Below are 16,386 nucleotides of genomic sequence, written 5' to 3'. Positions count from 1 at the left end.
AAAAGAGTTGCAATGTACAAAGACACAGCAATTTGAAAATGACTTTCCGACTTTCTAATTGCTTTATGCCACTGATTGAGGGCGTCCTAGTTCTCTCACCGAATCATAATGAAATGGATCAGGGTTTCCAAACCCGACACCTGTTGCAAGCCACTGATCTGATACCAGGTGGAAGCTTTCTGCACAATACACCTTCCGCCTAGTCAATGTGTGCATTTGGTATCGAGGGGGTGCAGGCAGTCGTTCAGTGTACCACTGCATGCTTTTACTAGATCCCAAATTTTTGTATGGACTGGGGCTGCGTTGAAATAAATGTCGCTTTCAATGAATGTGCATGTAGGGGCGGAGGTCAGCTGTCCTTTGGAGGCCTCCATTCCTCCATTCATAGCCAGATGCAGGGTTTGCCACAAATGCAAATCACAGACATGACTAGAGCTTCGTAATTCGATCTGAAACTATGGGACCCTTTCCATCATTGCTTTGTAAGACATATCTTATATAACTATCCACATAAATACGTTGCAGCTGAGCTGAAATTGTGTTTTTCTGTAGTCCTAAATGCTGTGATTAATTTGAGCCAGTGGTTTCCGGTGCTCGGTACCTGTACTTAATTGTCAACACTTGCGCCTGGGAGAGTCTGCCACGAGGTGACTCTGTCTAGCTAATTTAAAGATTACCACAACAAGAGTTAAATATTAATTCAATATGCATTAAAAGGACTATTGCCTGTCGCCCAAACCATTCTTACAGCTTTGGGGACCTCGAATAGTCCGAAATGTCACACTTCTTGGAGCGTGATATTTAGTAGTTATGTTGATACTATTATTGGCAGCATGGCGGTGGGAGTTTGTGCGGTGCACGCTGCAGTGGCCTCCTGATGTGACCCGTGGCACTTATTTTTTCACAAATCATTCACTGCCTAAATGCCTTCCTTCCAGTGATCAGGCCGAGAATTGGGACAGTCTACACATCAACAACAATACAGCATGCTTTCAGATTTGAAAGCCTGAGGCGCTTACTTCCCGTAAGTCACGTCAGCAGAGAGTGGACATTTTAGAGCAGTCCATCACCCATGTTTTTGTGACCCTCCAGAACACTAGGAGCGACAGCTTGGCCTCCTGTTGTGCACACGAGGGATTGACAAAAGATCTTGCATGCCATTCTTCCTACTCATCTCTTTCTGAAGGCCCTAAGGAAAATCATGGACAGCCAGATACACAGATACACAATCATCTTGGTGGCCCTCAGCCTGGCTGTTGAATATCCTACATCTTCTTCAGAAAGCCTAAAACCTGCCTGGTCATTTGGAACTGTCTCTCAGACCTCTACAATCTATATAACAACAATCTGCTTTACAATGTACTATTTAGTGACTCAAAGAAGCGACTGTTCACTGATTGCACGTGCTCACGTTAGCATAAGGCTGTGCACACAGCTCAACGAACACTCATTTTATTGCTGCAAAAAGAGAAAAATAAATCGAGGAAACATCCCCCTTGATGGTGTGGAAAGCATGCTCAATAAATGTTTCTAGGAACTGTAACATCAATGTAGCAATACGTTTAAGTTGGAGCGCGCACAGCAAATTATCAATTGCCTTTCTTCTTGCATTTCATATACCCGTGTCATTTGTATCTTGCAGGGTGCTTTCTTCTGCGATCTGGTGCTCCTATATTTGATCAAAAGGAGCACTTTTTACCGAGGCAAGAAGTTCGAGGAAGTTAAGTAAGTAGAATTTCTTGTACCAATGAACATTGTGCAGATCTCCAATTTAGAGGTTGTCTAAGTATCTCTTTCAGCTCGTACTTTCCATTGCGTCAACAATCACAGCTTCAGGTCACGGAGCTTGATCATGTGTCGATTGATTTCTTTTAATCATCCGAAAATGTGAATTTTGCGTCGTATTTTTGATTGGGTGAGGTGTTGGGCACCATGACGCAGGAGCTTTCAAAGGAAGCGAATTTTCAGAGACCCACATGAGCCCCTACTGTGTATTAGTGTACCCTCCCAGAGTGAAGTAACTTCTGTCCTCTTCTGGGCCTTTATTAAAGAGACATTAACATCCTGTCCGTCAGGTTACTGCTCAGTAATTAGGATCTAACTATGGGAACGCCGTACTTGCGGTGGTAGTCGAACCGCTACCAAGGATGTGACTGCCGTATTATGATGGTGGCCGTGGGACGACACAAGACCGCTGCCATCGCCGGGTTCCAGGATCCCACTTGTTGTGTTGGCGGTGTGATAAGGGCCAAGAATGGCTGGCGCGACTGATGCTGTCATTGCAGAGCAAATTATGAGTTGCATTTCCACCGCCCATTTCATGGCGGACCCCACCATGGAAAGGGTGGGGGAAATGCACATAAGGGGACCCTAGCAGGGCGCCGGGCAAATCTGCACACGGGGGTGGGTGCAGGGGGGCACATGTTATGCCCCCCACTTTTATTCGTGCACTGTGCGGCATGCACAACATAGCGCATGCCTCACAGTGCAAGAATGTGCTGTAGGCGCTGTCACGGCTGCATGCAGTGGCTCCACCGCTGCATTGCCTACCTGCCCTGGATTCAAGTCGTAATCCAGCAGAGGGTTCACCACGGGCTTGGCTGTGTTCCTGGGCCCGCCGCAGTGGCGGTCCAACAGGCAGAAAGCCAAACTCATGAGAAGGCCCTGAGTCTGTCTATTAACGGAGAGTCTCGCTCTGGAGATAGACAAACTTTTATACCACGTATTACTGAAAATAACATTCTTCCTTACAAATTAGGATAAATAGATTTACCTGCACACCTCAATTTACCCTTTTTAGGTTTCGCTGGGGGGCGGAGCCGTTAGGCTCCTCCTCCAGAGAAATCTATTCAGTATAGTAAGCACTATGGAACACGCCCCCCGTCCCATTGGCTAGCTCCATAAATGGAGCCTAGCCATTGGACGAGGGGCCTGTCCATCAATGCCGGACCAGACACGGGGGCGTTCCCGAGATTCTTTGGCTTTTGCCGACGTCACGCGACGCCGGGAACGCCCCCGAGTCTCCTCCGGCCGGGCCGTGCTTGCTGCTGTCCTGGGCATCGTGAGTGTTTTTCCCCCGGCACATTTCCCGCCTCCCTCCCGCCGTTCGTGTTCTCTCCCGCCCCCCTCACGCCCCCTGTGTCCTCTCCCGCCCCCTCCCGCCGTCCGTTCCTCTCCCGCCCCCCCCGTGTCCTCGTAGGTGCTGCCGCCATTTTTTTTATCCGCCCGGGGGTCAACCGGCAGCTGCTCGGCACCTTGGCCGAGACACGAAGGGGCTGCGACCGCATTGGTGGCTTTTCGGAGGCTCGCCGGCAGAGGCGCGCTCTGATTGGCCGCTGCAGTGGGCCTGTCCCCGTGAGCTGCGCCGCCGTTGGTTGGAGCCTCGCCGCGTCATCAGGATCTGCCCCGGGAGCCGCGCTGTGAGTGGCTGACTCCGGGGGAACCCTCGACGTCAGCGGAGGCCAGTGGGAGCTGCGACGGGGGCCGTGCCTGCGAGGGTGAGTCTTTGGGAACACGTGACGGTCGCTGTCTGGGAGTCTGCATGTGGCGCACAGGTATGCTGATGAGAAACTGGGCAGCATTATGGGCACGCGAGGTGAGCTCGACGGGCGGGTTGTGGGGGCAGAAGGGGCGGACTCTGAGGGAACGCGTGGAAAGTGTTGGTGTCAGAGTTGTGCGCCACTGTGCCTACTATTTCCAATCTCGCTGCACTTGCAGTGATAATGTTTTTTGCTTCTGTGCTGAGTTCACTTCTGACGCAAATCATCATTGGCCCTATAAAGTAACATAACTAGCGCAGGGGGATAGGAAGTCCGTGCGCTGCATTCACGTAATACGACCGACATGCCACGTAATGACAAGCCATAAACCTATATGTTTCACTCAGTGTATTTGTGCTTTGCTTAAAAAACACATACCGCCTAACATTCAGCATGTGACGCACTTCTATACATCATAAAATACTATACTATGCGCAAACACATCATGCAGTTTGGGAATCGAATACGGCGAATGAAGGCTCATTGGAATGTGGTTTGTGACATCCAGCTCTTCCTGTGACAGAATCATAGAATCAAGAGCTATGGACCCTGTGCTAAAATCAAATTAATGACGCCATTAGTACACTTCCTTACCGCTTGCAAAGTGCCCCTTTGGTTGCAGAGACATCAATATTATCAGGACCGATTTGAGTGACGGGGCATTTGTCCAGCAAACTGAGATGCCGTCTCTTATCCGACAGGAAATATTCAGTGTTGCATATTAACATATAATACTGCAGTTTTTATATCTGAATATTCAACCACGCGTAGCAGTATTCGGCTGATTATAGAATGTCCATATTTCTGTTGACAAACACAAATTTCAGAGGCCGGCATTGGTATTTTCGAGAATTTAGCAGGTCGTGTGTTCTTTGGTGGCCGGAAAAGGGAGTGACGTCTGAGAGTGCAGTAGGATGTGTTTAGCATTGCAGATAGCTGTGAGTTGGAAATGAACAGAGCAGCAGTATGTCAGCGTAGCGACACCAAGGGAGGGCCTCATATGGGTCTTCCTGTCTGAATGTGGGTGGCGTGCCTGCTGGTGGTGCGCAGTGGTTCAGGTTGTGGTAGAGCCTAGTGAATGGCAAGCAGGGACTTACTAGTTATCAGGGTTGGACGTTCAAGTTTATCTTTGATTAATTCTTGGTTTGAATTTGACTGAATAGTTTTAAAGTAGACAAGATACGTTTTTAGGTCTGGAGTTAGCTTTGCTCTTTTGATTTTCCTAAAATGATATGTACAGTACAGTTACTCAAGGGGCTTTCAGCTTCTCCTCATCATCCATTGGTTTGATATTGTGTCATTCACATTTTTCTTCTGCCCACTATAGAGCACAACTTGTGGCAAAGGGTCAGGCAAGCTTCACCCCTTGGCTAACTTCACTGAGAGTTGCGCCATTCTGCCCTCTCAGAAGAAGCCTATCCACACACAAAGTAGTTCTCTTTAGTGCCCTGGGCTACCATGGCAATGTTTGATTTCTGTTACCCAGAAAGTATTTTTGTTATTAGCCATTTGTTTGTTAGACGGAGGAGGGCCACCAGCTTCCTCAATATAAAGGTTTGTAAAAACGATGGCAAAACAAAATAATCACTGACTACACCAAAAGGCTGGCAGCAGCACCACACCAATTGGCTTTCCCAATGCTTGTTTAGTATGGGAGCCATCACTGAGGAATGGCAAGGCTAATGCTCAAAATAGCTAGCTAAATCGAGAGTAATCTGGTATTTCCCTCCATTGTGTACACGTCATTTTGTATTGTCACAGTTTCCCATTCATGTTTACAAAAATTTGCTTACGGGGATTGGACGAGTCTAATACCACTCCCTGTGTACCTCTGCTGCCATGTTTTTTTCTGTGACAAAGCAATAATCAGTTTTTCTACTGCATGCAACCTTAGGCACAAGGTTAAAATTGCTTGTGACGTTTCTACCCCACCTATGATTTATGATAAGTGGCCAAGAATTGAGGGATGACATTTTATATTGTTTACTGGCTGACCATGCGCAAGGCTCATGTATGGCCAGGTACATTTTTACAGTAAGACAAGAAGTTAAAAAGTATTCGACATTTCGAAGGCACCATGGTGGGGTGTCAGAGGCATATAAGACTGCAATTCGAAGCCATCTCTCACTTTTTATACCTGTAGCTCTCACGCATTATAACATTCATGGCAATTCATTTACTTGTTGAAAAACTCACCCTTTTAAATACACCAAACAAGTGCAACCCTTGTTTTAAAATGTCTTTTTGACTAATTCATATGGTCAGTTCCTAAATACATGGAAAATATTCATGTGAATTACCTTAGTAAAATAACTTGAATGTTCTTTCACACTTCCATTTGAAATAATATTTATTTTTTATAGTGCTCTGTTAATCAGGAGGCCTTTTCAGGACACCAGTGAAAACAAAATATGATCACAAGCTTCTTAGACCCCAGCATGTTGTTTATATAGGAACATATGCAGTGAGAATTTTGTATTTACCTGCATATTAAATACACATTACTACATTTTTATTTCACCTGTGACTGTAATAGAGGGCAGAAGAAGGCTGTGAAAGTGCTTCTTATGATGAAGTGACATTGATGCGCATTGCATATGCAGATTTTTCCTTCTCCCATTGTTATGGTGATTTGGTGCCTGCGGTCAAGAAATGACCAGCTTGAGTGTCAACCACTGGTTATTTGACACTACACAACATTGATAAATTAGGGCTTGATGTACCAAGATTACATAAAAAAGTGATCACAATTAGCTCACCCAATTTTACAAATACAATTTGATTTTGCATACAAACCTAGATACAAATAGGTTGATTCACAAAACACAAAATCACAGGGGAGTGCATAGGGAGTGCATGATAAGTGCAGAGTGCATAGGAAGTGCAGAGTGCAGAGTGCATAGGAAGTGTGGAGTGCATACAAAGTGCACAGTGCATACAGAGTGCTGCATAAAAAGTGCAGAGTGCATAGGGAGTGCATAGGAAGTGGAGCGTGTAGGGTGCATATAGAGTACAGAGTGCATACAGAGTGCTGCATAGGAAGTGCAGAGTGCACAGGGAGTGCATATGAAATGCAGAGTGCAAAAAGAGTACTAGGGAGTGCTAGAGAGTGCCAAGTGACTGCAAAAAAAAGGTAATGGCAATGTAAATGACAATGCCATTTACTTATCTGTTTTCGAAACAAAAACATAAATACAAATTTTGGCATATACAATGCCAATAACTCTAACTTTTCCAAAGGCGAAACCATTGCATTGTAAATGCTTGTTTAATATGAAAAGAGGCACTAACACCTACTGCAGAATGCCACTGCACCGTTTTTCCTCCTAGTTTTCATTCTCCAGCTGGAGAAAGACTAGTCCAGCTTTCCAAGATGCCGATGTGCAGGTACATTCAGAACATAAACAAGCTGTGGCAAAGCCCATAGGTCCGGCGTGGCTGCTAGCCTTTTGCCTTTTTCTTAGCTTATTTTGGCACGGTTTTTGCAAAACTTTTTTTTTAATGAGCTGCTGTACACTTGCCATTGTAAACATTTCCCTTAGTATACAGGAAAGGTATTTATTTGGCCTCACAAAGCACTTTGACATTGCAGTCCTTCTACGGAATCAAATATTTTTTTATGGATGTTCTGTTTGTGAAATAGCAGAATGCCATCACGAACAGTGAAGTTAGCAAAATGTTGTTGTTGGTTGACCAACTGCCCCGTGCTGTATGCTATAGTAGATGTAAGTAAAATGTGAATGACACAACAATAGACCAATGGATAATTAAGTATCTTATATGTGCAAATTTAGTACAATCAAACATCTTGGCTAACACCAGACCAAACAAGCAATGACAAAGTCAATAGATTTAGGCAATCCGGGGCTATTGGTGTTGTCAATATCTTTTAGAGAAAGCGCATGTGCTGTCCAGAGCCGAGACCTAAAAATAAGGTACAGTTCCTTGTTTACTGCTACTTACTAATACATTCCCACTACCATGCTCGAGGCTCATAATTTTTAGCAAAGAGTTGTAATTTTCTCTCCAAGAAAACCACATTGTCCCAGTTTCCAAATGTACACAGCGAAATCCTTGGTGAATTGTATTTTCACTCCACGAGTACATTCACTCATGCAAAAATCTTTGCGCAGATCCCATCTGCTTTCTACCATTTTTCCAATAGGGAAGATATCTTTCCTTGTCGAGAAACTGCACCAATTTTGGGGTATTTTCTGTCCATTGCATCCCGAAATAATAATAATAAGGGTGGCTTATAAAGCGCTTGGTTACGCAGAAGCGTGTCCCCGCGCTACAACTGAAGAACACTGTGCGAGGTTTGCAGACCAGTGATCAGTTATCTGGAGAACAGGTATGTTTTTAGATTAAATTCAGCCTTGAACTTGGAGTAAATCTACATCCTGGTGGAAATAGGTAATGTTTGTGAATGACAAGAAACACATTACTTTGTGTACGTGTACAAACTTTCATGATATTACTGTCCAGAAATGCTGACTCCCGACTCCCGGGAGTGGTTTTACTCACAAAAAAATCATTGTGTGTCTAAGGGCCCAAATCATGAAGCCATTTGCGCTTGTAGCACAGTTTTCCATGTATAAACAACAGGATTTATGACTGCTAAGCATTCACTAAAGGTAATCTAATAGTTGTAAATCCCGCTACCCTTCCAGTAGCCAACGTCAGCCCTGAGCATTCAAGCCCCCAACCTCCCCCCGAGTGGGGTCTGACACCCTACATGAAGTATAATTGTTTACTTGGTATGTCCTTCGATTAACTAGCCCAAGAATACTGTATTTTGTTTTTATTTGTTTTTTTTGCAGACATTCTGTGCTATCATAGGCCCGTGATTTCAGAATCAGCTTACATATGATTTGATGTCTAAAATAGAAAATATCTTATTTTTCCAAGTCCACAGTAACTCTAGATCTTTTAAAAATGCTAATAAATATTGCTCCAATGTTTCATGTTAGATGCTAGTTCCCATGTAAAACTTTCTCATAGATACCCTTCCAATGAACCCTGTTTTGCATTCTTTATACACTGCCAGAGCCACCTAACATAAGGCAGTCAAGCTAAATAATACACAACATACTACACAACTATCAGCACAGATGCCGCTAACATAAGTAAAGCCCTATTCAGAGCCATGAAATACTGCAACAATCCTGTGTCAGATCCAACCAAACACCAAAGAATAAACATAGCATTATCAACATCTTCTTTGTAGGAGAGATCATATAACAAAGACCCACCTGCCTCTGTGAAGTGCTTCTCGGTGAAATATCTTGAAAGCATCACTAATAAAGAGAGAAGTGTGGCTCAATGGGTGGAGAAGTGTGGCTCAATGGTTAGAGCGGCAGACCCTGATGCAGAGGTCTAGCCCGGGACCAGGGTTCAGTTCCGCGCCTCGGCGTGTCTTGGGCTCAAAATTCCACGGACCTGATAATTCTCGCCTCGGTGCCTATTCTAATCATAGAGTCCCACTCTGCAACTCTGGGCAATAGCTTGCTTAATCTCCACAACGGCCCCCACAATGCTAAGGATGCCTGGCTTCCACCTTGGGGGTGCCCAGGAGTGGACGCCTCACAGGGAAAGCCAGGACGGGTTCCACAGCGGTATTCGTACAAGCGCCTTGAGACCCTTGCTGGTGAGTAGTGCGCTATACAAGTATCAATTTACAATTTTACTAATCAATTTGACAGTCACCCGCCAAACCTCAAAGCAGCTTCTCTAAAAACAGCATTTCCCCCTAAGCATCCTAAAATCCATTATAGAAGAAGCACTTACACTGCACCTCAACATAAGGAATGTCTTACTCAAACACGGTGTCTTGAGAATGACTCACGCAAAATATATTACAATCTTCCACTGATGAAAAAGGACATTCAACACCCCCAAGACTCATCTCCCCAACACCACAAAAAATAGAGTAGTTATCCAACTGCAAAAATATCTGGATGCCACCATTTTTCTGCGTAACTATCCATTGGGCTTTAGACTTTAATGCAGCACAGACGCTGCCACCATCCAAGCTTTAGACGACACCCTCCTCATCACAAAATACATCATTCTTGTTTCTTCATCCACTGAGAACTCTTAGTAGACTTTGACACATGCAATCTTTCATCAATATCCTCTCAACACCCATAGGATTCTCTTTGATGGCATTCTAGTGGTTAACCTTGGATACCTTTGGCTAGGTATTCCAATTTACACTCTCGAAGAAGAGGTTAGATTTTGGATGGGGAGTTCAGGATAGCTAATTTCAGGACACATAAGTAAGCATAGTGGAACCTGATATTACCATGAGAAGGGAGTGCCATTAAGGCACACTGTATGCAGAAGGTGTTGGCTGTCTCTAACATGAGGACTTTTCTTCATAGAGTAAGAGGTATCATGAGGAAGAATAAAAAACATCAAAGATAAGTAACTGGGCCTAGAATAATGGTATTAACGCTGTAAAAAATAAAGGATTTTTTAAAACACAACATCACACATACTAAACACAGTCATGTCAGACACAAATAAATAAAAATAAAAATAAAATGTAAAATGTCCCTACTTTTTATTTCTTTAATGAACACAGATAAAATACAGATTGTGCTTACTGGATAAGGATAATAGATCAAGCCTCTTGCCCTCTCCGAAATCCTAGACCATAGGTCTAAAAAAATCTGATTCCGGGCATTTTTTAAATAAAGGGATGGAGCTGTGACTGTAATCTATTGTTTATATAATGAAAATCCCTACACAAACTATTTGAGGTCTTTACGATTGGCTGACATCTCTTTCATCGTCAATGAGCCTTTGTATCAAAATGCCAAAGAACTACGTATCCGGAGTTTCTTGAGTTGGGCTAGATATCTAGGTGGCTGTTCTCAGTTTCCTTCCCACTTTAAGTAATGTGCCCCTTTCGTTTCCATCTTCGGATAGAGCTGAAATTAGTTACAAAAGGCAGGTGGGAAGCATGGAATGTAGTATTTTCCACAGACCTTTCAAGAGGGAGGGGGCACTAATCCCTTGATTTTGATCCAGCGCTTTGGGCCAAGGCACTTACTATTTGAACTCTGATGGATCTTTTTTTTTCCCCGCCCAAGAGATGATGGGAATTAACATTTAATCATTCAATTTCAGTTAACAGTGTAATTCATTTGGCTACACAATAAGGACCAGGAATCAGTGGCTATAGTTAGAGGGGCGTGGCTTGGGCGCCGATGGCGATGGTCGCCTGAGAGCTCGGCTCCGGGACTAAGCCCGGAATTATCCTGAAAATCGGAGGCTGCGGGGCACCCCAGACCCCGCATTCTGCTGAGCGTACCGACGGAAACCTGCCGGGGCCCCTGATGAAGCCCGGGCGAGGGTTGTTCCGGAGTAAAACCGAAGTTTGCGGAGTTGCGGAGTGCGACCCAACATGGCGCCCGGACCCCTTTGTCCTCCTATTCGGAACTACTGAGTTGAAGAGGTGCCGCGGGTGGCGACTGGCGCCCTGCTTCGCCATCCCCGGCTGTTCTGGACATTGGACATTACTGGATTGGACCTCTTGCAACGGATTTGCACCCGGTTGGACGGCCGGGCAGGTGCCCACGCAGCGGAGGGCACCGGGAGCGGATGCCCTGTGATCCAAGCGGTGGCCCGCCTCGCGACTCCGCGACTAGCTACGTCTTCCTGGCCAGTCCACCTACATGGGAGGCGCGACACTCTGGCGCCACAGATCACCCGAGGGAGTAGGTGGCCCTCGCCCCGGGGTTATAGTGGGTGAACGGGTCTGCCCGACTCGACGACGGCTGTCTCCGCCCCCTCATCGGTGCCCTCGGACGCCGTGGCGATGGCGTGAGCCGAAGCGGCGGAGTCTCCACAGGCTCTGGAGAAGGAGGTCGCCCGGACCCGAATTGAGGACAAGCACCCGGGAAGGTCGTGGTTGACACCCGCACATGGAGACGCCTACTACGGGACCCTCGCGGAGTTCCCCTGGAGGCATGGGGAAACCCAGAGGAGCTAAGGGATCCACCCAGACAGCCTCGGACTCTGAAGCCCAGGACAAAGAGGAGCATGGGGACCCAAAAAGTTCTGGTGGCGCGCCGATGCAGCAACAGTTCGACCGTGTCCTGGAGGCGATAGAGACTACGAGATCAGCCCTCCAACAGGACATTGCTCAGGTGGCGACGAGCCTGGGCCTCCTCAGGGCGGACCATGGCAAACTTTCAGACCGGGTCAAGGAGGTGGAGGGCACGGTGAAAACCTTGGAGCCGGCGCAGCGAACCTTGGCCGCGACGATGAAGGACGCCCTATCCCGAATTGAGACCCTGGAACGGAGGGCGGAGGATGCGGAAGGCCGCAACAGGAGGAACAACATCCGAGTGGTGGGCCTGCCGGAAAAGATTGAGGATGGCGACATGGTGCAATACTTGGAGACCTGGCTCCGAGACACGGTGGTCCCGGAGGGACTGTCCTCCTTCTACACTCTGGAACGGGCCCACAGAGTCCCAGCACGGCCCCTACAGCAGGGACGCACCCCGAGGCCGGTGGTGGCGCGGTTGCTGCATTTCCGAGACAGGGACTTAATCCTCAATGCCGCCAGGCACAATGGCCCGTTCAAAGTAGCGAACAGTCAGGTGAACATTTTCCCAGATTACACCTACGAGACGCAGCGCAAGCGGTTCTCCTTCCTGGCGGTTAAGCGCGAGCTCAGGAGCGAGGGCATTCAGTATTCACTCCTATATCCTGCAAAGCTTCGCATCATTGTCGATGACAAAACCCAGTTCCTCGACACCCCGGAGGATGTATGTGCCTGGCTCGACCTATACAGGACAGGGAAAGATGGCTTTGGCTCCTCGTCCCAACAAGCAGATGAGCCGGAACAAAGGCGGCGATCCAAGAGGGTCAGGAATCGCCGCGGCCGCACGGGAGGGCCCTCGACTGCGGAGACATCATCGGAACGGAGGGGAGTGCTAGAAGTATTGTCGGAGTTGTCGGGAGCACGGGAGGAAGTCATCGAGGAGGAAGAAAACCCGGGTGATGAGGGAGCACCATCGGACTCGGAGGATTCAGTAGCAGATAGTGCCCATACACCGGTGATCACACCGAAATCGGTGGAGGACCTTTTGGATGGACAAGGGTAACGGGGCATACTGCTTTGTTTTGGGTGGGGGCCCGGCGGGGGGGAGGCGGTTGCCGTTCCTTACTGATGACAACGAGGGGGAGAGGGTTGGGGGGCCTCTGCTTTTGCCCCGGGAGGTCTTGGCACGGTTTGGGGCTTGTTATAGTCCTGGTGGCCTGGGCGACGAGGGCCCACTGCCTCCGCCCAGCCCGCACCTGGCCCATAAGGCCTTCCTGCCGTGGCGACCGTAGGATTAGAGGGGGTTCTGGGGTTGATGGAGGACGAGGTTTGGATGGGATCTAGATGGTGCAGTTTGGGTCCTGTTCTGGGGTGGGTGGGGGGGAGTTGGGTTGGTTTTTGGGTTGCTTGGTTTGGGTTGGGGAAAATGGCCGCCATCAGCGCTGGGAGGATTGATGTCCTTTCTTTGAGGGGACCCGGATGGGGAGACTGTGCAAGAACAATCTGGGACAATGGCTGATGTTGCTAACTTGAAATGTGTTACTTGGAACGTAAGGGGGCTTCACACTATGTCCAGGCGCCACAAGGTCCACGCTTATTTAGTGCGTAGGGGGGTGCAAATGGCGCTGCTACAGGAAACTCATCTGAACAAGGCGGAAGGGGCGGCGCTTCAGCGTAGGTGGCGGGGGCAGGTCTTTTCCACGTCGTACTCTGCTTATGCCAGGGGGGCGCTAATATGGATCAGGGCAGGGGTCCCCTTCCAAGTCACGAGGACAGTATTGGATCCAGAGGGGCGTTTCGTGGCCATCTCGGGCACTCTAGGGGGGAGGGACCTGAATGTTTGCTGTGTATACGCTCCTAATGTAGACCAGACTGCCTTCCTTTCCAGGTTATCGGGCTCGTTGGCCCACTTTTTCGCCGGGCCCCTCCTGCTGGGGGGAGACTTTAACTCCGTAGTGGATGTGGACATAGACCGCTCGCATCCCCCGCTTCCCGATTCCCCGGTCCGTCGCACGGCTAAGGGTCGTCAGGATTGGCAGACTCGCTGGGGTTTGACGGACCTTTGGAGGGCGCATCACCCCGCAACTAGGGATTATTCATACTTCTCGAGCCTCCATGAGTTGCATGTCAGACTAGATGGATTTCTTGGATCGCCCGAACTGGTTTCGGCAGCGGTCCGATCGGAGTACTTATCGAGGACCATCTCGGACCATAACCCCCTCCTACTAGACCTTCGCTGGTTTCCGGGGACACCGGCGGTGCCCACCTGGAAATTGCGACCCGAGATCCTCGAGGACAGTGTCTTCAAGGCGGACTTGGGGGAGAGAATATCGGATTATTTTGCGTCCAACGGCGGCTCCGCGAGTACTAGGGCGTTAGAATGGGACGCTTTTAAGGTAGTGGTGAGGGGCTACTGTATCTCCAAGAAGGTGGGCATGAGGCGTGTCATCCTGGCTGATCTAGACACAGCGGACCAGGAACTCCGCGAATTTGAGATTCGACGCCCCGGACACCCGGAATTGCAAGCACAAACGGCAGAGGCGAGGGAGAAGGTGGCAGTGGAGGTCGAACGGCTCCGCTGTTTTGATTATAAGGCCTATACGGTCCGGTCTATCGCGGAGGGGGACAGGGCGAGTGCGTTGTTGGCGTGGTTGGCCAACCCTACGCGCCAGTCCCAAACGACGACAAATATGCGTGGAGCAGACGGAACCGAGGTATGCACCCAACCGGAGATTCTTAGTTGCTTCCGGCATTATTATGAATGTTTATACCGCAGTCGCTCCGCACGTGACCCAGACCGGCTTGATAATTACCTTCGCCCACTGGAGCTCCGCACGGTGGAGCAGGAAGTGGCGAAAACTCTGGGTTCCGACATTGAATTAGGGGAGATCCGCGGGGCCATTAAACGGATGGCGAGAAACAAGACCCCGGGCCTAGATGGCCTACCAGTGGAGTTTTATGCAGCTTACGCTGACCTACTAGCCCCTCGATTACTGGTGGTCTACAGGGAGGCGAAGAGGCTGGGGCGACTCCCGAGCTCGATGTGTGAGGCGCTGGTGGTTCCTCTCCTCAAACCGGGCCGAGACTCATCCGACCCGGGGTCCTACCGTCCCCTATCGATGTTGACGGTGGACTACAAAATACTGAGCAGCATTTTGGCCTCGAGGCTTCTGGGACACATGAGTTCTCTGGTGCATGAGGACCAGGCCGGTTTCATCCCACGGCGGAACACGACTATGAATATTCGTAGGTTGTTCCGTTTGTTAGGGGAACCATTGGTGGATGCCCCGTCCCCGGTAGTCTTATCGGTAGACCTGGAGAAGGCTTTTGATAGCCTAGAGTGGGACTACCTCTGCACGGTGTTACGGAGATTCGGCCTAGGGGAGGGATTTGTCCGATGGACCACGGTCCTTTATACTTCCGCTTCGGCCAGGGTCCGAGCGGGCCCATTGATTTCATCGCGGTATCCGGTGGAACGAGGCACGCGGCAAGGGTGCTCCTTGTCCCCACTTCTTTTTGCGCTGGCAGTGGAACCACTGGCGCTGCACCTTCGCTCGGGAGCCCACTATACGGGCTTATGGTCGTCTGCGGGCCCGCATTATGTCTCGCTTTATGCGGACGACCTGTTGCTCTTCCTAGAGGACCCGGTCGACGCTTTACGGGGAGCGGAATTAGCGCTCACGGAGTTCGGAGAGGTCTCGGGCCTCCGAGTGAATTGGTCTAAGACCTGTCTTTTTCCGGTACGCAGGGGTACCCCCGCCCCTGCGCTGAGTAGGGAGATTAGATGGGAGCCCGATTGTTTTAAGTACCTTGGGGTATTCGTTTACCACGAACAACCCGACCTCCTAGATGGAAACATCACCCGCTGCATTCGAGCACTCCGAGGTTGCATGGACTTTTGGGCCACGCTGCCGCTCTCAGTGGCGGGACGTATCGCCCTGCTCAAAATGGTGGCGCTTCCCCGGTTATTGTACTACTTCCGGACTTTGCCGATCTGGGTCCCACCGGCCACGTTCCGTCGATTACGCTCTATGGTGGTCGGATTCCTTTGGGGAACGGGCCGGCGGCGGGTGGCCCTCAATACCTTGATGAGGCCGAAAGACGAGGGGGGGCTCGCTGTGCCGGACTTCGAAAAGTATTATCTGGCGGCACAGCTCCAGACCTTCACCCAGGAGATCGCCAGGGAATTCCGGGGCCCGGAAGACGGAAGAGGGACAGGTATGGCCAGGCATGTTCTCTCCTTTATAGCGCTGCGACAACGTTTAGTCCTGCGGGACTTGTCGATGGAGGAGCGGACTGTCCGCCTGTGTTGGAATCGGGCCCACGCCCGAGGCCAACTGAGAACGCCATATGCGCCTGAAATACCGTTGGGGATGCTGACGGCCCTCCCCCACGGAGGGGATTGGTCACGTTTGGCGGCCTGGGAGGATTCCGGTTTACAGCTCGTAGGTGATCTGTACGAGGACGGCGCGCTCTTGTCCTTTCAGGATCTTATTGACCGCTTCGGGATCTCCCGAGGTGACTTTCTGCTGCACTCGGCCATTGTACGAGCGATCCAGGCACACTGGGAGAACTTATCTCAGGTGTGCCAGTACGTAATGATGTCGGCGGGCACGGTGAAGGCGGTCACTTGCCTATACGGCAGGTTGATTACCGAGGGATTGGCTCCTCTCACCACTTTGAGGACCCGCTGGGAGGAGGACATTGGTAGGGAGATCCCGGAAACGACCTGGTCCCAGTTGGTGAGACGGGCCTGGAAGGGCACACGCAACGCCCGTTTCCAACTGGTCC

General features: G+C 49.4%; 1 protein-coding gene across 2 annotated transcripts in view; it reads left to right on the top strand.

Annotated features, from left to right (window-relative positions):
* Positions 1-16,386, top strand: part of P2RX5 (purinergic receptor P2X 5) — a 516,750-nt gene that overhangs the window by 488,825 nt on the left and 11,539 nt on the right. For both annotated transcript variants that reach the window (XM_086955030.1, XM_086955029.1), the window contains one exon: positions 1,643-1,725. In XM_086955030.1, coding sequence (XP_086811156.1) covers positions 1,643-1,725 — 83 coding nt within the window. The remainder of the gene's footprint in view (positions 1-1,642; positions 1,726-16,386) is intronic.

This window comes from Lissotriton vulgaris, chromosome 2_1, assembly GCF_964263255.1.
Source record: "Lissotriton vulgaris chromosome 2_1, aLisVul1.2, whole genome shotgun sequence".
Taxonomy (NCBI): domain Eukaryota; kingdom Metazoa; phylum Chordata; class Amphibia; order Caudata; family Salamandridae; genus Lissotriton; species Lissotriton vulgaris.
This window is presented reverse-complemented; position numbering and strand designations above follow the sequence as displayed.